The sequence below is a fragment of the Haliotis rufescens genome, unplaced genomic scaffold, assembly GCF_023055435.1.
Source record: "Haliotis rufescens isolate VD_foot unplaced genomic scaffold, xgHalRufe1.0.p SCAF_1, whole genome shotgun sequence".
NCBI classification, from domain to species: Eukaryota; Metazoa; Mollusca; class Gastropoda; order Lepetellida; family Haliotidae; genus Haliotis; species Haliotis rufescens.
The window spans coordinates 12,852,718-12,877,457 of record NW_025963779.1 but is presented as its reverse complement, the minus strand read 5'-3'; the positions used below and the strand labels follow the sequence as shown (position 1 = coordinate 12,877,457).

General features: G+C 41.8%; 1 protein-coding gene across 1 annotated transcript; it reads left to right on the top strand.

Annotated features, from left to right (window-relative positions):
- Positions 1-1,703: 1,703 nt before the first annotated feature.
- LOC124148136 (transcription elongation factor B polypeptide 3-like) lies at positions 1,704-23,705 on the top strand. The gene is made up of 12 exons (XM_046519102.2): positions 1,704-1,805; positions 4,668-4,724; positions 6,981-7,281; positions 8,337-10,276; positions 11,483-11,576; positions 14,265-14,342; positions 14,636-14,689; positions 16,657-16,754; positions 18,785-18,886; positions 19,611-19,692; positions 20,939-21,118; positions 22,872-23,705. The coding sequence occupies exons 1-12, from the start codon at positions 1,731-1,733 to the stop codon at positions 22,934-22,936; spliced, it is 3,126 nt and encodes a 1,041-aa protein (XP_046375058.2). The 5' UTR covers positions 1,704-1,730; the 3' UTR covers positions 22,937-23,705.
- Positions 23,706-24,740: the final 1,035 nt, after the last annotated feature.

The following is a 24,740-nucleotide window of genomic DNA, read 5'->3' as shown; positions in this document are numbered from 1 at the left end:
GCAACTCTGCACAGCGAATCGCGGCGCCTTAGTCGACTGGGCCACCCGCAATAGAGTGTTCGAGACTTATTCTAATTGCGTCGCCTTGAGACCTCCCCCCATTCACTGGTATATCTGCTTTTTCATTTCCATGAATAGCTATGCGAGTCGGGATCCAACAAAGCTCCACCTGTTGCCCTTGGCCCGATAGTTTTGTATATTCAGGTAGAATATTATTGATTGTGTTTGGTCTCGAGTTGAGTTTCGGCCGCTGATATAACTTGTGGTGCACGTGGCGAGTGATAGGACGACTGCCTTTGCTGCCGGTAGTTCCGGTATGAGTTTTAGTGCATGATGAATTGCCTCCAATTCAGCAGTGAATACTGACTGACCGTTAGGCAGGCGGGCCGAATGTGATTGTGGTTTGGAGCTTCAACGACTGTGTACAACAATCAGAATAAGAGTCCACATATGCGGTTTAAGGAAGGATATATACTATGACAAATATTTTTTTCTAAGCCAATCAAATGACACGGAATCCCTTTCAATATATAATTATATGTTAATGAATCTCGGGAGATTACTGGTTGTAAAAACCATTCTCTTCTTGTGGTTTCTTCCAGGAATATTGTCCAGACCTAGACTGGAAATTAAGCCTATACAGTCTCCCCTGTGAATGTGACTTCTCACAATATCTCTATATCATCAATGACTATGACAATACTTTATTATCCGAAAAGGGAATTCTGTGTACAAGTAAAAGCACTAATACGTTAAACACATAGGGTTCAACATATACGATATTTAAGAACGTCAGAAAGGATCAAAAGACAGACAGTCCTAGGGTTTAACAATTTTCAAAAGATCTAAGAGCTATGTTGGTTTCAAAACGTGGCAAAAGGTATAGCCGACCTGAAAGTAGAAGTGGATACTCATTACTTTAAAAGTGTTCAGGTCTGTTAAAACTTTATGAGATAAGTTTACAATACGTTTTTCGTATAAGATTGTACGTCGTGATTTATAATGAAGTCGCAGAGCTCCATACCAACACGAAAGGGAAAAAAGTTAAAACACTTTCTGAAAACAAAGACATGAAAATGTCTTAATTTGCATATAAAATGTACTCTTAAAGTATGTTGACATTTTAAGAAAAAATCATCAGTGTTCACATTCCAGATTAATGTATTATCTATAAACGTTCTCACATAGTTATATTCTTTTACAACTTCCACAGTCCTGTTGTTCTCATACTGACAGGTATTGGTCGTCTTTTGGTGTCTGACGTCAATGGTAATTTCTTTTTGTCTTGTTTTCATTCAACGGGAGATAATTGTCCTCACGCCACATAGGTACGTCCCATATTTTGTCTGTGTAGTGTTACCCGTGTTCTCTTATTAGGCCAACCAAAGCTGCGTCGTCACCAAACTTGACAGTGAGACAACAGGTTGCTAGCTCACACAACCATTTGTCTAGGGAATGAACGCATCTTGTTTGTTTTCACGGTTTGTTTTAAGAAATGTTCGCAAAAAGACTTTTAACATCAAATTTATAGAACAACAAAATATAAACCTTTTACAAATGACGAAAGCATAGTCACGGGTAATCCGTTCGCAAGAACACTTGTTCATCTGAGTGCAAAAAATCGAGCACGGGCATGGCTCATAGGTCATAAAAGTAAACGAAGCGGCTGTATAAGTTTCTGAGACCGTTACCGGTGAATTAGAGTTATCTGCTCTTAGTAGACGTATGCAATGGCGGATCCTGAAACTTTTCACAAACTGAAGAAATATAAAGCGTATCTAGAGTCACATCCATACGGGAATAAGGTAGCATAAACATGTATGGTCGTCTCCCTCATGCACGGTGCAATAACTACGAACCAAGTATATCGATGCTAAACAGCAATTAAAAGCCACTGCACTGAAATAATCAGCGTCTATCAGCTGAGCTAAGCAAACCAAGAAACAAAAGCAAGGCTAGCAAAAAAAAAACAACCTTTACGGTTGAAATGAGTTTTTTTAATGGTTTTATGGTAATCTTCCATTTTTGAAGAAGGAATTGAGATATTCCTAAACTTCAATGGTGGTTTGAGAAACAAGCCAGGGATAAGCAGCTGATAAATGAAAGTTTGTTTTCCTTCATCTAGAAATGATTAATGATGGTACTTTGTAAACGTCGGTTGTGTGCCATTTGGAATGAAGAGTGAACCATTGAAACACACTGATTTACAGTCAAACCGATGAAAACGTAAACCACTTTACATAATGCAAGGATTTACTGTAAATATAGGCCCATAATACATGATCATTATGATAAAGACTGAGTATGTTTTCAACCGTTTGAGATAAAAGTATATAATTTTTCAGTAGCATGATATTAAACTGATTTCTGTAAATTTAAATATCATAAGTTTAATTTTCTTTTGTGCTTCCCCTGCCAACAAGCCATCCACACATTTGTTTCCCTGCCAACACATGCCATTACTGTGCCATTTTGCTGTCACTGTCTCACCGAAATTAGTATGGCGAGTAAATGTAAAAGTAATCTAAGATAACAATAAATATTAGACACCAGGGCCCACTTGCACAAAGCGATCTTAGCGCTAAGATGATCGTAACTCCCATACTTCAGCATAGGCTTACAACAGTCTTAGCGCTAAGATTGCTTTGTGCAAGTGGGCCCTGGATAGTTCAAACGATGATCTAAAAACAAAAATTAGGAAATTCAATGATCACCAAATAACAGTTCAGGGTGCCGTTCCACAAAGCGATGATAGCGTTGAGACGATTGTTAGCTCTCTACTTAACATAGACTTACAACAGTCGTAGCACTAAGTTTGTTTTGTGGAACGGGGCCCAGAACCAGCTGCCACATGAACATAATCTTCGTATTGTGCAAACTTACCTGTAATGGTTTTTACATAACTCCAACTGGCCAATCTGATACCTAGATTCTTTAGTGGGTAATGATCATGTTTTGACCATATAACAATACTTATGAAATAATGAAACAAGATCATTCCCTTTAATAGTTACAGTCCTAGGTCACATCCAGAGAAGCTGGTTTATCTGATTACAGCAACAGGCTCTCATGATATAGTCATAAGATGCCATATCATTCCTCATAAAGAATCCAGCTCTCTGACTGGCCAGTGACCATCATACACCTTGGCTGACTGGTCTGAAGATATCACGTAGTGATTGTGTTGATGTCATGCCGCTTGCTTGTCATGTCACAACTGACCCCATTCTCACTTTGAGGCTCCGCACTGAGAGCTCAAGGTCACATGCAGATCTAAATATCATGCACAAATGTTTCACAGAACATGGATTTGTCAGTTGTGAACCTGAAATGGGAAATTAATTACACATGTCACTTGCAGGGTGTATAGGAATTTACCAGCTTAAATGTTGGTTTTGTGGTTTACAAATCATTCAGCAAGTTCTATTTGTAAAATCCTATTTATTAGAGGTGTAATAATTCAGTGGCAAAATGATACCTATGCTGATACTATGGGTGCAATACGATTCATATTCCAATACAGTACTTTATTTCATAAGCTGATATGCTTTCTTTTGGCAGGTGAATCACAACCCTGAAATATTTGTTTTTAACTGTAGAAAATTGAATATGGGATAATGTAGATAATAGAGAATCTGGATAAGCTGGTTGCTAAACAGTTTCTGTTATTATTCACAAGTTTTTACACCCATATAACCTGTAATGTAATGTAATGTTTCGCATGTATTGCAGTACAGGGGTTGTAGACTAACGCTTAGTCTCTGAAAATATATAATTTTGATGGAAAGAAATAACTCCATTTAAATTGAAAAAGAGCCCCATTGAGAAGGGTGATTCAGAACCTGAACCATTAAGAATCATTAAGAGATTTTGCATTACAGAAAGAGCTGGGTGGAAGGGAAAATTATATGGTTCAGGGACTGTGAGTCAGACTACAGGGGTTGTAAATGGATGTATTGTATTGTGGGCTTCGTATCGGGATACAATACTGTTACACCACTGCTGCTCACTGCTACTGACACATGTAAGTGAAACCTTCTTTCTTTAATCCATTGGGGGCACGGGTGGCCCAGTCGTCTAAGGCGCTGCAATTCGCTGTGCAGAGTTGAGTCCCTTGGGTACGCCAGAAACCTATGATTGTGGGTTCGAATCCCGGTTCGCCCCGATTATGTTTCTAGGTTTGTCACTCACTCACTCACTCACTCACTCACTCACTCACTCACTCACTCACTCACTCACTCACTCACTCACTCACTCACTCACTCACTCACTCACTCACTCACTCACTCACTCACTCACTCACTCACTCACTCACTCACTCACTCACTCACTCACTCACTCACTCACTCACTCACTCACTCACTCACTCACTCACTCACTCACTCACTCACTCACTCACTCACTCACTCACTCACTCACTCACTCACTCACTCACTCACTCACTCACTCACTCACTCACTCACTCACTCACTCACTCACTCACTCACTCACTCACTCACTCACTCACTCACTCACTCACTCACTCACTCACTCACTCACTCACTCACTCACTCACTCACTCACTCACTCACTCACTCACTCACTCACTCACTCACTCACTCACTCACTCACTCACTCACTCACTCACTCTTACATCCATTCCTTGTAACTGTTTTCTTTCATTTCAGGTGCTGCTGGTTCTCAATAAGCTGTCCGTCCTCCAAGTTTCCATATCACTGTTGCAGGTCAGTCGAAGGGAGTGTGTCCAGTATGGGTAGTATTGAATGTGTGCTGCCATATGTCATGTATTGTGATCTGGAGCCAGGTCTGTAGCCTGTAAATCAAAGGGTATGAAGACTCGCACTCAGATCAACTGAAAATCCTATATTATCCTTCTTGTGTAAGGATTCCATCAATGAATTGCCAATGAGTAATTAACCTATGGATCTAAGCCATTCATCATTTGTATGCCTGTAAGATATGTACTTACGTCAGGTTTCGTGGAGAGGGTTTGATTATTGGAATCAATTACATCAAGGAGGTTGCTGGGGTGGCCTAGTGGTTAAATCCTGCACTTATCACGCACTTCCCCAGTCCAGATTCCTACCTTCATTGTCCCCCATCCCTGATTTCACCCATCATTGTCCCCCAACCCAGATTCCACCCATCAGTGTCCCCCACCCATCAGTGTCCCCCACCCCAGATTCCACCCATCAGTGTCCCCCACCCCATATTCCACCCATCAGTGTTCCCCAGTCCTGATTCCATCCTTCATTGTCCCACACCCCAGATTCCACCCATCATTGTCCCCCACCCCAGCTTCCACCCATCAGTGTCCCCCACCCCAGATTCCACCCATCAGTGTCCCCCACCCCATATTCCACCCATCAGTGTTCCCCAGTCCTGATTCCATCCTTCATTGTCCCACACCCCAGATTCTACCCATCAGTGTCCCCCACCCCAGATTTCACCCATCAGTGTTCCCCAGTCCTGATTCCATCCTTCATTGTCCCCCACCCCCCCTGATTCCACCCATCAGTGTTCCCAAGTCCTGATTCCATCCTTCATTGTCCCCTGCCCCAGATTCCACCCATCAGTGTCCCCCCCCCCAGATTCCACCCATCATTGTCCCCCACCCCAGATTCCACCCATCATTGTCCCCCACCCCAGATTCTACCCATCAGTGTCCCCCACCCCAGATTTCACCCATCAGTGTTCCCCAGTCCTGATTCCATCCTTCATTGTCCCCCACCCCCCCTGATTCCACCCATCAGTGTTCCCAAGTCCTGATTCCATCCTTCATTGTCTGCTGCCCCAGATTCCACCCATCAGTGTCCCCCCCCCCCAGATTCCACCCATCATTGTCCCCCACCCCAGATTCCACCCATCATTGTCCCCCACCCCAGATTCCACCCATCATTGTCCCCCACCCCAGATTCTACCCATCAGTGTCCCCCACCCCAGATTTCACCCATCAGTGTTCCCCAGTCCTGATTCCATCCTTCATTGTCCCCCCACCCCCCCTGATTCCACCCATCAGTGTTCCCCAGTCCTGATTCCATCCTTCATTGTCCCCCACCCCAGATTCCACCCATCAGTGTCCCCCACCCCAGATTCCACCCATCAGTGTCCCCCACCCCAGATTTCACCCATCAGTGTTCCCCAGTCCTGATTCCATCCTTCATTGTCCCCCACCCCCCCTGATTCCACCCATCAGTGTTCCCCAGTCCTGATTCCATCCTTCATTGTCCCCCACCCCCCCTGATTCCACCCATCAGTGTTCCCCAGTCCTGATTCCATCCTTCATTGTCCCCCACCCCCCTGATTCCACCCATCAGTGTTTCCCAGTCCTGATTCCATCCTTCATTGTCCCCCACCCCAGATTCCACCCATCATTGTCCCCCACCCCAGATTCCACCCATCAGTGTCCCACACCCCAGATTTCACCCATCAGTGTCCCCCACCCCAGATTCTACCCATCAGTGTTCCCCACCCCAGGTTCAACCCATCAGTGTTCCCCACCCCAGATTCCACCCATCAGTGTCCCCCACCCCAGATTCCACCCATCATTGTCCCCCACCCCTGATTCCATCCATCTGTGTTCCCCAGTCCTGATTCCATCCTTCATTGTCCCCCACCCCCCCTGATTCCACCCATCAGTGTACCCCAGTCCTGATGATTCCATCCTTCATTGTCCCCCACCCCTGATTCTACCCGTTTAGTGTTCCCCACCCCAGATTCCACAGATCAACGTTCCCAAGCCCTGAGTCCACCCATCAGCATTCCCCATTCAGTGTTCCTCACCCCTAATTACCCCCACCAAATGGCAATGTTTCCAACCTTGAATCCAACCACCAATGCTCCCCACTCCCCACTCCCCACTGCTTGCTACCTACTGTTGTTTGTTTTCCAACTCCCCATTCCATCAATCATTGTTCCCTTTCCTGGAACTAACCTTTGTAAACAGTGGTTGTGATATAGAAAATCACCTATATTTACAGGAAACTGGACTAGGCAAGCTAGTAAATGGATTCCGCAAGAGAGACACTGAAATAGGTGCCAGGGCAAGAGAACTGGTAGCCAGATGGAAGAATCAAGTTGCCGATGAGGCCAGCACCTCGAAGAAGAAAGGTTCCTCCAGGCGTTCACCCACTCCACCCCCCTCCCCGTCCCCCGAACGATCACCCTCCCCCTCCCCTGAACGTTCACGCTCCCCATCCCCTGAACCATCACGCTCCCCATCCCCTGAACCATCCCGCTCCCCTTCTCCTGAACCAGAACGAGAACCAGAGCATGACTCAGGTAGGTTAACATATACACTTTTCCCAGTGACCAGCCAAACTGTCATTCTATCTGCCTGTCTGCCTTGTGCTGATCTTGTGCCTTTTGCTGTTCAGGAAAGTTTATGTTTTCCATTTATTAGTTTCCAGGGTAACAGGTTGGATTTAGGTTCAGATTAGGATTGGGTTTGTTTCTAGGGCATAACTCATGAACTTTCCAATATTTCTCCCAGACATAAGGTATGCTTAAATTGCTTTATTAAGAAATTTTAAGAAAATAATTATATTTAGATTTGTGTGTTTCCAGTATTAGTTGAACTTACTTTTTAAATGAGGTTGGGGATCGTTTCCCAAACATATCTTGTCAACTGTTTGTTTCTTTGTAAATTCTTTTATGCACTTCATGCAAGTGCTGAACTGATGCCTCATGGCAATCAGGAATTTTAGAAATTTTTATTTCATGTGTTTCTGTGGCAGTAAACAGTTGGACATAGGTGAGGGTTTCAGATTGTTGGGCCTAACACATAAACCATTCATATTCCTTGAGGAAAAATAAGCACATCAGACACCATACAATATAAAGCCCTGTTTACTCCTATTGACTGGGGCTGAAGATCGCCCAGAGGACACCAAAATAAATCCCATATTGTAGTTTAGTCCCACAGACCAGTGGCTGAAGATCGCCCAGAGAGCATCAACATAAATCCCTGATTGTAGTTTAGTCCCACAGACCAGTGGCTGAAGATCGCCCAGAGAGCATCAACATAAATCCCTGATTGTAGTTTAATCCTATTGACTGGAGCTGAAGATCGCCCAGAGAACACCAACATAAATCCCATATTGTAGTTTAGTCCTATTGACTGGAGCTGAAGATCGCCCAGAGAACACCAACATAAATCCCATATTGTAGTTTAGTCCCACAGACCCAGTGGCTGAAGATCGGCCCATATCCCCAAAGATAAGTCCCTGATTATAGTTTAGTCCAATAGACTGGGAATGAAGATCACCCAGAGAACACCTAGATACGTCATTTTGGTTTGTTTTATCTTGAGTTTGACCAAGTTTTACAATTCCTAGGAGATGAATCAGACAGGAGGTATTCCTCAGCAGGAGATCAGTCTCCAGGAGACAGTGGAGGAGAAGAGGAGCAGGACTATGAGGAACCACCACGCCGACCCAAAAACATGTTTATTGACAGTGATGAGCATACCTCAGAGAGTGAGGAGGAGGAGGACGACGTGCAATCAAACGAAAGTTCACCAGAGAGAGGGAGACGTGGTTATCAGGAGAGCCCTGATAGAAAAAGGCATGGCCATAGTCCTGATAGGGGGAGACACCATTATCAGGGGAGCCCTGATAGTGGCAGTGAAGGTTATCAAGATAGTCCAGACAGGAAGAGTCATGGTTATCAAGATAGTCCAGATAGAATGAGACATGGTTATCAAGAGAGTCCAGACAGGAAGAGACATGGTTATCAGAACAGTCCAGAGAGAAAGAGACATGGTTATCAGAACAGTCCAGATAGAAAGAGACATGGTTATCAGAACAGTCCAGACAGCGGAAGACATGCATCATACAAAGAGGCAAAGAAGCAGAAATACAGGGAAAGTCCACAACACTCCCCAAAGAGGGATTTAAAACACAAATATAGAGATAGTCCACAACACTCCCCAAAGAGGGATCTTAAACACAAGCATAGAGATAGCCCACAACACTCCCCAAAGAGGGATCTTAAACATCAACATAGAGACAGCCCACAATACTCCCCAAAGATGGATGTTAAACATAAACATAGCGACAGCCGTGAAGTGTCACTTTCTAGGGAAGACAGGCACAGAATGAAGGAGAAACATGACCCCAAGAAAGAGAAGTATAGAGAAGGTTCCTCATCAGACAGGACTAAACATTCCAGTAAGGAGAAAAGTCACTCCAGTTCAAACAGACTGGAGTCTCCTAAGCCACAAGATGTTAGATCAAAACACACTGATCATCGATCATCAAAACACAGTGACAGTGGCAGTAGATCTGTGGGTAGTAATGGGAAGCCAAAGCATAGTGATCCTAAGAAACAGGAAATTAAAGATCAGAGAAAGGAACAAAAAAGTGATGTTGACAAGCACCGGAGAGATAAAGACTCCAAACCTAGTTCTTCACATTCCGGCTCTAAATCTGGCAGCGCCAAACCTTCCAAGGATGATATGTATTCCTCTGCTAGTTTGTTTACTCCGGAAAAAGATGAGAAGATTGTGTCAAAAAAGAAAGCCAAACCTGTATCAGGTCATGGAGCCTCAGTGTTTGATTTATTTAGTGTTGACAAATCTGAGAAAGTCAAAACGGTTTCGAATAAACCAAAGCCTAAACCAGTGAATCCTACAGGTGCTTCTTCCAAACCTACATTGCCTAAACCAGAGAGAACACATTCTCCTAAGCCTTCTCACTCTTCTAAAGCCAACTCTCATTCTAATGCTGTGCCTAGTAAACATGAAAAGTATTCAGTCTCAGGGAATAGTCACATGAAGTCAGAACACAGGAGTGACAAACATTCTTCCAATGTGCCGAAAAAGGACAAACATAGGGATGAGAGTCGAGAGGTGAAGGAACTTAAGGAGAGGTCTAAGCATGATGTACAACGGTCCAAAGACCGGCACTCAAAGACCAGTGCTAGTGACCCTCATTCCAAGAGTAGCAGCAGGGATAGTCATTCAGGGAGTAGTGGAGCTGTTCAGAATAGTGGGAAGGACAGTTCTAAAAGTAGTGACAAGAAGAAGAAGGTAGAAAAACGGAAACATGTGGAGTTAGATGACAACAATATGTCATTTGATGATTTTTTGAAGTGTGATACTTCATCGGCACCAAAGAGACCCAAAACGATGGCAGCACCTGTCGAGAATAAAATGAATTATGACAAGTTTAAAGTGAAGAAAAAGACAGAGATGAAACCGGTGAGGGACGAGAGTCCTGTCCTGCAACCCGAAGCAGGAACATCAGGCTTTGGGGTGCCCCCAGCACCGAAAGATGTGAGTATTGCTTACATGATTTTCCTCGGGGTCTTGTGAGTGGCACAAACTGTTGCATTGATTATGAACTTGTGTGGATCCAGTTCCTTGGTCCCCTGTAGCTCATGCTTGGCACAAGGGTTGACCATGATGATTGTGTGGTCAGGCTCTGTGATTTGGCTGCTTGTGTAACATTGTCCCTGGTACCTTGGTATGATAGTCTTGCTGGCAACGATGTCAACCACTGTTATACTTGCCCTGGCAATAGTAGTCACAGGCTGCCATGATACAGGGGGAATATTGATGCTGAGACATACGGCAACAAGCAATGTGATGTGTATCATGTTTATCAATGCTTCATTTACCCATGTTCAGTGTATTTGAAAGGAATTTGCTGTTTGTGTTGATAAATAAAGCAAAGTAAAAGAAATGTGATTTGAAAACTGAAAAACATGACAACAACATAACATAAATACTTCTGCACATGTTCTGAACTCTACAAAAGACAATAATTTTTTTAATTCTTTGGTCAGTACTTTGAGGCTTCTCCTTTTCTCATATATAGGGCTAAAAGTAATAGTCTTGGTTCTCAGGCACCGCCCGCATCATCAGGTCTGCTGCATGTTTCGTTTTTATTTCCATTTTTAATTTTTAACAAAAAAGTCTTAATACCTCAAAACAATGCGACCCAATATAGTTACTTCCCGTTACATGTGCATTGCTTTACTGTGCATCTCATGTTATGGTAATTCTAGCAATAGGAGTTTGTATGCTTGTTTATGTAGGGAGGCCCTTTCCCAGGTAGATGGTAAACAACTGTCTATTTGGTTACATACTAGTTTGAACAAGCCAAAAAATAAACCCCAAAACCACCGCCCGCCCGCACTATATTTTCAAAAATCATTGCCTGAGAACCAATTCTTATTTTTGTTTAAGTCTAGTATCAGGAAATTACATCCTTATAGATGATGACATCTATTTCAAAACTTGTGCTTACATGATAAGTGTGAGGACAGTTCAATGAATTTGCAACTCAAACTGATTTGTCATTACTTTTATGGATTAACCCAGCATGTTAACCATGTTAACATGGTTAAAGAATAAAAATAAATGTTGCCTTTAACATGTGATCAATAACTGCTAACAACTGTTATGGAAAACATGTATGTCAATATGATAAAATGAACGTGATGAGGATGTGGGTGAAGTTGTGTGTGGGTTGTCCAGGTGAGGATCACGGAGCAGGACATCCTGGGCTACCTCCCAGAGACTCACGCTCACTACAGGCCGTGGAGGTTCAACGAGGTGGAGAAGAAGCAAGGTGAGCAACTCTACAACATGCCTGTAGCTGAAACTGTGTATTCTGTCTTCTTCCTTGATTGGGGCGGTGGGGTAGCCTAGTGGTTAAAGCGTTTGCCTGCCATGCCGGTTTGATTCCCCACATGGGTACAATGTGTGAAGCACATATCTGGTGTCGCCTGCGGTGATATTGCTGGAATATTGCTAAAAGCGATATAAAACCACACTCACGCACTCACTCTTTCTTGATTTTTCAGCCGGGGTAGAATAGCTCCTCAGCAACCCATGCTTGCCGTAACAGGCGGGTATGCTTGTTGTAAGAGGCGACTAACAGGATCGAGTGGTCAGGCTCGCTGACATGGTCGATGCATGTCATCGATCCCAATTGCGTGGATCAATGCTGATGATATCAATCACTGGATTGTCTGGTCCAGACTCGATTATTTACAGTCCGCCGTCATATAGCTGGAATATTACTGAGTGTGGTGTTAAACAACAAACCAACCACCCAACCTTGATTTTTCAGTGTTATGCTTGTTATACCTCATTTCTGTTATATGGCCATCTCTGTGGTGTAGTGGATAGTATGTCCCTGGAGACCGGAAGGTCGGTAGTTTGATCTCCAGGCCGAGTTATTCCTTATGACGTTAAGAGATGGAACTTGTTGTTACCTTGCCTTGTGCTCATTATTAACATCAATGAGGGGAGAAAACATGGACTAGCTGGCTTGAGTCATATACTGTGTCTGATTGGGAAAGCCATGTTAAACTGTGGCATGGTAAATTGGTGTCTCAGTGGGCTAGCACTATAAGACTAGCATAAGACGGACAAGTACAAGATGGATTAGTACAAGCAGTCACACACACACATGCATGCACACCACTACAAGTGTAATAATCGTGAATGCAATGTAGAGTCCGACCTCACCTCACTACCATTCTATATGATGAATACAATGGACTAGTTTGCCACAAAATCTCTCTTATCACAACCGTAGAAATTCTCTTGCTTGAATTAACAAGTTAAAGTGTCTCTCCGGTACAGGATTTACTCATAGCTTTTCATTTAACATTGTGGCCTGGATGCAGTTATACAAAGCGATCTTAGTTCTAAGGTGATCGTAACTCCCATACTTTAACATACACTTACGACAGGCAAGCGCAATGGCTGTTTTGTACAACGGCACCCTGGATTGTACTACCGTACCCCTGTATATTTGCAATCAGAAAAAATTAAGTATTAACAACGTTAGAAATTGGCACTATTCCTATTGCCCTTGCCAAACAGCCCAATAGTTAAGGTGTCATAAGGAAGAGTAGAAAGTTGCCATTTGTAAAGGTTTTGCTATACGAGGGGCGTTCAATAAGTTTTGCAACTTGGGCATTTGTGTTTACACAAACAATGTCAACTTGTGGCAGGTGTGACACTGGTCATAACATCAGGTTGACACGTGTCATAACAAGTTCCAGACACAACAATAAGTTAGTTGTGATGGCTTCATTCACCTAAGGGTGGTCACAATCAAGGATTCTCTCAAACGTGAACAACTCGCTGTAATAAAGTTCCTTACATGCTCCGGTTCACAAGTCGAGAATTGCACAGGCCGCCATATGTGAATGTGGATTAGAACAGTTAAATCACCCACCTACAGCCCCCTGTGACTATTTCCTGTTCCGGCAAATGAAATCTGCCACACACGAAGACGCTTCCAGGATGACGAGGACATAAAGGCTGCCACAGAGGCATGATTAGAGGGCCAATCTGTGAATTTCTATAAAAGTGGTATTAAAAGCTTGAAGGACAAATGGAATAAGTGTATTGAGTTGAATGGAGATTATTCTGAAAAATAAAAGTGCAAAAGATATTCAGTGACTTGGTCTTATATTGAAGTTATTGAACGCCCCTCGTGTGATAGCATTATGAGGACTAGTGGACTAAAACTGTTATTTTCTATCGCCTATGCTTCATGCTAGTTGTATTTGGGACTATGTGACAAAGCAAATGGAGAACTGGTGAAATCACACCTTGTTTCAAGCCTGAAAGATTGGACAGCAAAATTTAATCCCCTGTCTTTCAAAATGGTCTCAAGGCTAAGCGTTTGTGTCAATTGTGTTCAGGGTATTTATCATATCAGAATGAAAATATATTACACTGGTTTGACCTGTTCAGTTGCCATGGCTGCAGTTACTTCAGGAACAAGACAAGAAAATTCACTTTTTCCTTCCTTTTCAGTAACCATGGTAACAGGGACACATATGGCCAATTTGCCTATGGTGCTTTAGGGAATGAGTGGCCCAAACATCTAAGCCATCTTTAGTGAAATCCTGTAGTGAAAGAATAAGTTGTTTTTTAACAATTTGAAAAGAATTTCAGTATGAGCTTAATGTAGGAGGAGAGCCCGAAGAGGTCACAGGGATTTCACAGAACCTCTTCGGGGAACCCACATGTGGAGGTGCTGCTGACAACCATAGAAGCCAAATAACGTTCACAATTCTGCACGGTTGTCTTCTGTACATCAGGCCCTCTGTGATCCCATGGAAGAATTGTAGTGGCTGGTTGTTTCTTTTCAAGAACATGTATAGACATCAAACTATTCTGAAATTAATTATGGTTTACAATTTCATGCAATAGCACATGGTGTCTACCACTGTCATTGAATTGGTTTAGCTTATCAAACATGTTTAGTGATATGTATGTCTTGTGTTTTCAGTGCATGACCCAGCGAAGGTTGGCTTCAAATCCAATACCCGCACACAGGTGTACTCAGGCAGAAAACACACCACGACAAGTAAGACAATCTTTGACAATCGTAATCCGACAGATACTGCAAGTTACAAATATTTGACAGATAATCATATATACGGGTATGTTCACACGATATGAATCATCTGATATGAAGCTCCGACTTTCATACCATTAAACACACACTATGTGAACCTATGATATACATTGTCTCAAGATCTGACATACACTCTTTGAACCTATGACAGACATTGTCACAGGCTCCGACGTTTACTCTTTGATCCACTTATGTTGAAGATGTTGTGTTTCCATGTCTGATTTCTTAACCTTTCCTTCCAGCAATGAAGCCTCTATTTGACATCTGTATGCAAGTCCTTATAGATAACATTGATTGTGAGTATCATCATGAGGTTGTTGGTCAAACAGGGATGGTTCCCCATGTAATATTTGCATAGCAGCTTTTAATATCAGTTCATTGTCTAGGACACGGACTTATTTTCATAAAAAATGTCCTGTACTTTGGTAATGATATAGAAAAATGTCTTCTACCAATGAAAAGTTAATAAGATCATGAAAATGTCCCAATGCCATCTTTGGCCAAATCGACCCGTGAAGATCCGGGGTAGAATAGGTCTTCAGCAACCCATGCTTGCTGTAAAAGGCGACTATACTTGTCGTATGAGGCCACTAATTGGATGGTGGTCAGGCTCGCTGACTTGGTTGCATGTCGTCGTATCCCAATTTCGTGGATCGATGCTCATGATGTCAGTCACTGGATTGTCTGGTTCAGACTTGTTTATTTACAGACCACTGTCATATAGCTGGAATATTGCTGAGTGCGGCGTTAACCAACAAACACATTTAGCAAAATCACTGATGTAGTACCGGGTATTGCAATATTTTTACTAGTCTGTCATACAGACCCTGAAACAAATACAGTAAACTACATTTGTAATGAACACGCTTTTAATGAACTGATGGATATAACAAACTGGGGTTTTTTGGTCCCAGCAATTTGCTGAATATGTGCTGTATACCTGCTTGTAACGAACTACGGTTATAACGAACTACGGTTATAGCGAACTAGAATTAGTGCTCCCTTTGAGTTTGTTATAACATTTTTGCTTGGTATTACGTTCTGGAGATTTTAGTATTAATGGGTGAAAATTCAAATGCTGAATATATAGGTAAGTATAGCATTACTGCCTTCTGACAATTTTGATGAAGCAGTTCTGTTCCTATATGACTATCAAGAAGCAAACTGTATAACATTTCACCAGTGTTTCAGAACCGTAGTTACAAAACATTGTGTGATGTCCAATACACAACGTTTCCACTACATAAATGTGCAACATTGTTATTACGTTGTGAAATAACGTTGCATGGTGATGTAATACCAACATTGTGACAAGGTTGTATCACAACGTTACGAATCCTCAACCTTACAACAACGTAGTGTGTTAGCTGGGATGTTCGTCTGTAGTTTAAGAGTTGTTTTGCCTTCCCACGATTCAGATTTCCTGGCATTTACTGAACACGATGTCAGAACTTAACACGTCACTTACAATATAAACCTATGAGCACGTTCTGAACTGATATTGGGGGCACGGGTGGCCCAGTTGTCTAAGGCGCTGCGATTCGCTGTGCAGAGCTTCTTCCCTTGGGCACGCCAGAAACCTATGATTGTGGGTTCGAATCCCGGTTCGCCCCGATTATGTTTCTAGGTTTGTCAGCACCATACCCGTACTCGTGGGTTTCACCGAAGTGGTAAACGTCTGAGACCTGAATCACTTCGGGCTTTCCTCCCACATTAAGCAGACATGCCGTGATATAACTGGAATATTGTTAAAAGCGGCGTTAAACCCAACTCATTCACTCACTCACTCTGAACTGATATCCACGTTATCCTTTCAGACAAGGTTTATTGGGATGAAAACTAAGATAAATGAATTGATTTCTCTGTATGTATTCATGTTATGGTCATCTGTGCTTTACAGAACAGGAATAGTAAATAGCAAAGATCTCCTTGTCTAGGGGCAGTGTGCACAGCCCCTGGGCCCCGTTCCACACAGCAATCTTAGTGCTACGATTATCGTAAGCCAATGTTAAAGTATGGGAGTTACGATCACCTGAGTTGGGTTTGTGTAACAGGACCCTTGACAGGTTTGATTCTGTACATCGCTACAATTTGTGAAGCATATTTCTGGTGTCCCTATGGTATTGCTGGAATATTGCTACAAGTGGTGTAAAACCCAACTCCCTATCTATATGTCCAACAGTCCTGTCCGACAGGATGAGTAGGACTACAGTGTTCCCTACTCAATCAGGTTCATCCCTACTCACACCCTCTATTGTTTCAGCCATTGACTATGTGGGTGGTATTCCTGCTGACATCTTGATGCCTGTGCTGAAGAGATGCACCGCCACACAGCTCTACAACATGGAGGACTGCAACCCTGTGAGTTCCACACCTTTGTCCAGTGATCCTGAGGGTATTCAGTGGCAGAATAGGTGCAATCACCCAATGCTCCCTTAGAACCTACACCGACACTTCCCTCTTAATTGTAATAAAGAGTTGTTCATCCATAAATTCTTATCCTTGCTTATCATAAATGCTGACTAAAATGTAAATTGGGAGATTACACTTAATTGCTAGTTGTGAGCCATAATGCTCTGACAGCATAAAGCGTTGTTGAAATCCAATTTTTATTATTTACTGCGTATCATGATGAAGATTCCTGGGTAGAATAGGTCTTCAGTAACCCATGCTTGCCGTAAAAGGCGACTATGCTTGTCGTAAAAGGCGACTAACGGGATCGGGTGGTCAGGCTCGCTGACTTGGTTGATGCATGTCATTGATCCCAATTGCATGGATTGATGCTAATGATATCAATCACTGTCATTGTCTGGTCCAGACTCGATTATTTACAGACCACCGTCATATAGCTGGAATATTGCTGAGTGCGGCGTTAAACAACAAACCAACCAACCTAACCATTGAAATGCTATCACCATCTGTCTGTCCAGCCACTTTTTTTTCGGGAGCATAATGCCTCAGACCATTCACTTTGCACATGTGTATCAGTCAGTTGGTGAACTGGTGCCTTTTGTTATTAAGGACATTTAAATGTTGTTGGTTATTTCATTTCAAGGAAGCAAATGGGTCTTTGTACACAAATTAACCATAGTGTCGTTAACTACTTTCTTGAGTTTTTGGCTCGACTGAATGGAGGGACCTTGCTGTAGCTGTTTACATACATTAAGATTTGCTACATTTGCGACATCTCGACTGAAACCTCTTGGTCTTAAGAGTTACGTCTTTGTGTTTATAACAATGGTTTCTTTGTAGTGGTCACAGAATTCTGATATACAATATTCATTTCCATTGAAACACATTGATTTGGTCTCCACAGCAGAACCAAACAGTGTTCAATGCTGGCTTGGAACAAAAATCAGTCAGATGCATGTAATGTCTGCATTTTCATAGATACACAGCTTTGAAAAAACTGTTATTGTGACATTTGTCTTAAGAAGATCTTGAATACCCAGTACATGATTGTTTTGCGAAAGCATGAAATTAAGAGCAATTTGACAGAAATGAATGTGTGAAAATTATGCTTGATACTCTATCCATTTTGCATGTTTTGATGACATAAAACTGTCTTTATTGATGATCTCTACGACTTTGTACTAGACTTTGTTTAGAGTTACCTCCCTTCTCTCAATTATCATCTAAGGCTCATGGAATCCTGTACAATGTTTTGGTCAACAGCTCCGATATGTGTGTGTGAAAATGAGTTTGTTGTCTGTTATTGGTTTATCAAAAAATGGCCTTAATAATTTTATTTTATGTCTTGAAATGTCCTTTAAAGGGTGGTGGAATTTTATGACTGAAAGTTTGTGAACATCTGATGTTCATTTAATTCTTTGAGCCAAGGTCATTCACTCTTCCAGGCAAATATGGAAAGGAAAAAGAGCCATGCAAATTTGTAGGATAAGATTAGTTTAATGAGGAATTGTAAGTGTTTCGTGTTTGATGGTGAAGTAGTTGTGATATTGATGGTAAAGTATATGTGTGTTTGATTGTAAAGTGTTTGAGTGATTAATAGTGTAGTTCTTGTGTGTTTAATAGTGAAGTATTTGTGTGTTTCATTGTGATTTATGTGAAGTATTTGTCCACTTGATAGTGAAGTATTTGTGTGTTTTGGTAGTAAATTACTCTTGTGTTTCATAGTGAAGGATTTGTGTGTTTCATGGTGAAGTATTTGTATGTTTGATGGTGAAGTATTTGTGTGTTTGATAGTGAATTACTCTTGTGTTTGATGGTGAAGGACTTGTGTGTTTGAAGGTGAAGTATTTGTGTGTTTGATAGTGAAGTACTTTTGTGTTTGATGGTGAAGTATTTGTGTGTTTGATAGTGAATTACTCTTGTGTTGATGATGAAGGACTTGTGTGTTTGATGGTGAAGTATTTGTGTGTTTGATTCAGCATTTTCTGGAGGATACGGACGACCTGTGGCACAAGCACTGTGAGAGAGACTTTCGGAAGGAGGGACCGGAGGAGATGGAGACATGGAGGGAGATGTACCTGGTACGTGGGGTCAGAGAGGCAGTGGCAAAGTGTTACATGTTGATGTGCCATAATCCTATGATACTGGATGCAAATACATGTCCCAGACAATGCTCACTGGTTCATCAGCAACATACCTGTCATGTGCAAGGCCAGATTTTTAGGGATGTTGATTGTGAAAAATTGGGTGGAAAAAATGGTCCATTGTTCAGAATTTTTTATGATCTTACAGTTAGATAAGAATTGGTATTTTATAAGAAAAATGAATTCTTGTCCTTGTTTGGGCCCTTATAGATATTATAAATCTAAAATCTGTTTTGTAATGATGATTTATCGTTTCAAAAATTCTGTTTTGTTTACATAAAAATCGCTTAGATTATTATTGTCAAGGTGATCTTTACTGTCTGTGGTATATAATATCCCTTGTCATTCTGATTGTATATTTTCCCGTGAATCTGTAAACCAAGCCAAAAATATGTAAGGCTTTATTTAAACAATATTTGTCATCAGGGTTTGAAACCTGAGTAGTCTGAGACACTGCATCTCTGTGTGCATGGTTGACCATTTTGCCATGCTTGGATCAGCTGATTATTGGTCCTAGTCCCTGATATGCCCAGACTGTTCCTGGACCTGTCCGCACCCTTGTGGTTTGGTTTCAAGTCATTTACGCCTATTGTGATTGTTGTTGTTGTTGTTATTGTTGTAATTTTGAGTTATTATTGAGTCCTTGTTGTTTTGCTTTCAGCGTTTGCTGGATGAAAGGGAAGCAAAGTACGAAAGACTGAAGGGACGCATGTCTAAAACTGTCAAGAAACTGGATACAACAGGTTGGCTGTTCAAGGGAGGCAACTCTTGTATGAAGTGTAGAAATGTGTTAAAGGGGAAGTGTACACACAAAAATCATTTTCTATCTTTTTCTAAACAAAACGCAATTTTAGAATTAGTTAGTATCTGTGTTTGAAAATATACACTCATTTTTTTCACAGTGAAAGTAGGAAGCTCACAATAGTGTGAAAATGATATGCCGTTATGAGGCCTTCGTTTTTCGAGCTAAACAGGCCTGAGTTATCCCCCTTAGATTATGACGTAATTGGTGCCAATTCAACTGGGTCCCTGTCTATTCTCAACGCAAAAGATATCAAGTACCTTTTAGTGGTAAAACAACATGGCCTACGACACACTCCGGCGCAGTGGTGACTCAGCATAACACTATGCTTGCTGGCATCTGAGACGCTAGAATCACACACCTGTACCTACACCACGTGAAGCAGCTCTAACAAAGCATGATGACGTCATAATGTTTATCAATTGGCACCAATGACATCATATTGTAAGGGGCATAAGCCATGGTGTTTTTGTTATGGAAATAGAACACTTGGTAAATGTGAAAAATATAAATCATTTTAATGCAAAAAATATGTCAATTATTAGTGATATTTTTATATTTTTGTCTATGACACTTCTAGGTTAACACTTTTAATGTGGAAAAAGTACAAGAAAAATAGGTTCATTTCCGTGTGAACTTGCCCTTTAAGCACCATCTTCTTGAGGCATCTATTTAAGTCCAGTTTCTTCCCTTGCCGAACTTGGCAGGAATTTCGTGGCTCAATCGTAGCGTCACCAGTGGCTATTATGATTTAAATCGCTTCTATGTCCCTCCTTATTGACCAATCAGAGTCCACCTCTCACTTCAAACCAAGTCAAGATGATCAGATCCATAATCAAGATCTATGTTGCAATAAAACAGGTCTTACCTCGCGAAGTGGATTAAATCACTTGAGCACCTTGATTAAAAACATGTAAAGATTTGGAAACCAGCTGTCAAGGCCCAGTTGAGGGTACAAATGCTTTGCAAATCCTGCAGTCAACTGAATCTGCACGTTGAAATCCATGATGTTTACAAACTGGAGGTCTAGTTTGTTGCATGATTTTGATTGGACTGTACATAGATAACAAGGGAATAACTTGTAATTTCGATTGGACTGTGCATAGGTAAAAAGGGAATAACTTGTGAACAGGTTGTGGCCACTGATCAATGATAAACTACAAGAGTATGCCATCTGTGTGTTCCAGCCAAGAAGGTGAAGCTGGCGTATGTGGACAGCGTGGCGAAGCCGCCCAGAGAAGTCAAGCGCATGCAGCAGAAGTACGGGACTGCCACCATCTCCACGGCGCCGAACAAGGGCAACGTTGATATGTGCTGGTCCCGCTCTAAAGCCCCGGTTGCTACTCGGCCTGTGCCTCCTTCGAAACGTAAGTCCTAACTGTGTTTGGTTCGAAGGGCTTAGTGGGATGAGAACACTTTAGAATCCAGGGCCCATTACACAAAGTGATCATAGCGCTACAAGTGTTGTAAGTCTATGTTGAAGTATGAGACTTACAATCACCTTAGCGCTATTATCGCGTTTTGGAAGGGGTCCGTGCATTACAGTTGTTTTTGTTTGTTTGTTTATTTGTTGTTTAACGCCGCACTCAGCATTATTCCAGCTATATGACGGCGGTCTGTATATAATCAAGTCTGGACCAGACAATCCAGTGATTGACATCATGAGCATCGATCCACACAGTTGGGATCAATGACATGCATCAACCAAGTCAGCGAGTCTGACCACTGGATCCTACTAGTTCCCTCTTACGACAAGCATAGTTGCCTGTTACGGCAAGCATGGGTTGCTAAAGATCTATTCAACCCCGAATCTTCACGGGTCGCATTACAGTTGTAAGAGTCTGCATGAAGGTGATACACTTCATGGAAATACTGTGCACAGCAGAGTTCAACTCATTCACTCACTCACCCCACATGCTCCAGTGTATTCAATGAACTTGAGAATGTGTTGTTTACTTCAGCAGGAATATGAAGATTTTAAAACGCTTATAGAAGACTTTCTAACACAAGTACAAGGATGATTTTTTGTCATCAATATTTTCAGGTCATTGCCTTTGAGTTATATTCTCTTAACAGAACAACCATATTATAAGATTGAACTGACTTGATGAAAGACTGTACATGTAACTGTGTGGTAAAGTATTCTTTCATTGATTGATTGACTATGGATTGCTAGTTATCATATCAAGTGGGTATTCCTCAATAGAGTTTATGTGATCACATATTCTCTGTCTTTTGTCATCATTGCTGGGGGCATGGGTGGCCCAGTCGTCTAAGGCGCCGTGATTTGCTGTGCAGAGCTTCTTCCCTTGGGCATGCCAGAAACCTATGATTGTGGATTCGAATCCTGGTTCGCGCCGATAGGTTTGTCAGCACCATACCCGTGCTCGTGGGTTTCACCTAAGTGGTAAACGTCTGAGACCGGGATCACTTCAGGCTTTCCTCCCACATTAAGCTGACACGCTGTGATATAACTGGAATATTGTTAAAAGTGGCGTTAAACCCAACTCACTCAGTCACTCACTTTTCATTGTTCAAATGTTTTATACCTTTGTATTTAAGCTTATTACCATAGAAATTTGCATGAAATACTGAGTTTGTCTTGCCGGGACTTGATTATTTACAGGCAGCCATGATAAGACTGGGGCAGCCCAAAACAACAAACCTTTGGAATGAATTCAGACGATACTTTGGGTTGTCTCCCTACTACCATGTCATTCCTCTAGATTCCAAATTCCAAATGTTAGGTGTGGTGTTCAGAAGGCGACAACAATATGATATTCTTATTCGGAAACTGGGATTTTTTTTGCCCCCCAAAATTGATTTGTTCTCAAATTTGACAAAAGTAAATAAATTGTTCACTGAACATGATGGATGTTGTTGAAAAATACTGTAATGTCCTGTGGGTCCTAACAAAACTGTCTTGGAGCGTGACATTGACAATATGTTCTGTCTCAAACACAAATCCCCCTCAGCCCCCCACGCCCCACCCCGAAATTCTAAATGGTCCGTCCCTAAGAATGATGAGGTTGATAAAACTGTTAGGGTTGGCATCTGAACATTGAATCAGGTAAATAACAGCCAGGCATGTGATCTTCTTGTTCTTGTTTGATGTTACAGCGATAAGGAGAGTGGCACCGATGATGCAGAAGACAATGAAGATGATCAAGAAACTGAAAAGATAGAGCAACTCTCACTCTGACCGGCAGCACTTGCAGCATTCCTTGATTAACACCACTGTCAGATGACCTATATCCCTGACAGGGACTCGGATGTGTGAACTCCAGACACAGGGCTGGACACCTTGACCAACACCTGGTATAACCAACCACCAGTCATACCAACTCAGTTGACACCTGATTGAAAATGTGCATTGTTACATGACCCGACACCTGGAGGATAACTGGTAGAAATACCAGACTAGACACCTTGATGGACACCTGATTTATAACTGGTATGGACACCAGATTGGACATGGTCAAGGGGTACTGGTAGAAATACCAGACTGGACACCTGATAGGAAACTGGTATTGTCAAATGTCTTGACACTATTTGGTGTATAAATACCACATGGAAATGTGATATAAATACCAAGCGGGACCCAAAGACTGACACATGTTCGGACACTTTGACACATGACAAAACATTAGGTTGACCACTTGATTGGTCAATGAGATTTATGTATTATTGAAAACGGCTATGAGCACCATCAAGAAAGATAAGATTGACCACAGACGTACTGATGGCAGATTTGAATTTCAGTTGGAAGACTTCAATGAATTTGCAGAGACTGATTTTGCCCCATGGCGGGGCACCTGGATTCACATTCAAATGGACATCCAACCTGGCGACATAATTATGTTGCCTGAATAATAAAGTATGTTTGGATTTCCCTTCTGTACTCATCAAACATGTCAGGCAGGACTAGAACTTGAAATAAAACTCAAAATTGCATAATTGGTAAATTTCCTTTTGTTCCTCAGATCAACTGTGTGGTGGAATGTAGTGTATACATACAAACACGTGAAGTATTGGTGACGTTTTGTTTTAGTCTTCATGCCCTTGTTTAAAGTTTCATTACATATGATTTAATCTTCACATGTCTCATTACGTATGAAAGGCCAGAGTATAATATTTATATGTCTGTAGCTGGTAGTGAGATTATTTATATGGTATTTTGACTCGAGGTTTGATCCCATTTCTCAGCTCCTTGTAGATGAAGTCGGACCTAGGCTTATGCCACACAAGCCTTCACATTGACAGTTCACCAATATCATTTAAGTTGTTTGCAGCAAAGTTTAGAGGATCCTTCTTGTAAGGGAACACACACTGCTGGTTCTGATTGTATCAAACAGCTTTCATATGATTGTATTTGTTTCATCATAATTATTGAACTGTGGCTATCACTGTTGGCCATACTATTCTGTTCAATGACAGGATGATATTAGTGGGTATCTCTGGTGAGATTTCGGGTGATCCCCTGTAACCTATGCTGGTTGTAAGAGGCGATTAAGTGGATCAGGTGGTCAGGTAGCCTCAGTGACTTGGTCGAATTTGTGTCCACGTATCCCCATAGGCATGGATGCTCATGTGATATCAGTCACTAGATTGTTTGGTCCGCCGTCATATAGCTGGAATATTGCTGAGTGCGCTGTTTAACAGCAAACAAAACAGCAATGACAGAAGTCAAAAGTTTTCAACTTCAACATATGGGGAGAAATTAGAAAGTGACGCGTACAAGAATTTGTCAGAATTATGACCGTTTTGGGCAGGGATCCTCATTAATAGCTGTATTGACTTGTGTTGGATTGGGAGAAACTTCTGACAATATCTTTGTTTTGTTATAATGTTGTAGAGATGGGGATTGTTGTGATAATGACAGTGTATTGAAGTTCGTGACAAATGAAATTATCATCTCGAGCATGTTAAAGTACAAATATTACCATAGCTTCAAAGCAAATGTGGTTAATAAGAATAATATTATCAAAC

Excerpts from the sequence above, each read along its gene's own strand:
- LOC124148136 (XM_046519102.2), top strand. The coding sequence starts at position 1,731 with ATGGCGGATCCTGAAACTTTTCACAAACTGAAGAAATATAAAGCGTAT. Across the intron at positions 10,277-11,482 it reads TGCCCCCAGCACCGAAAGAT|GTGAGGATCACGGAGCAGGA; the intron begins GTGAGTATTGCT and ends TGGGTTGTCCAG. Across the intron at positions 14,343-14,635 it reads CAGAAAACACACCACGACAA|CAATGAAGCCTCTATTTGAC; the intron begins GTAAGACAATCT and ends CTTTCCTTCCAG.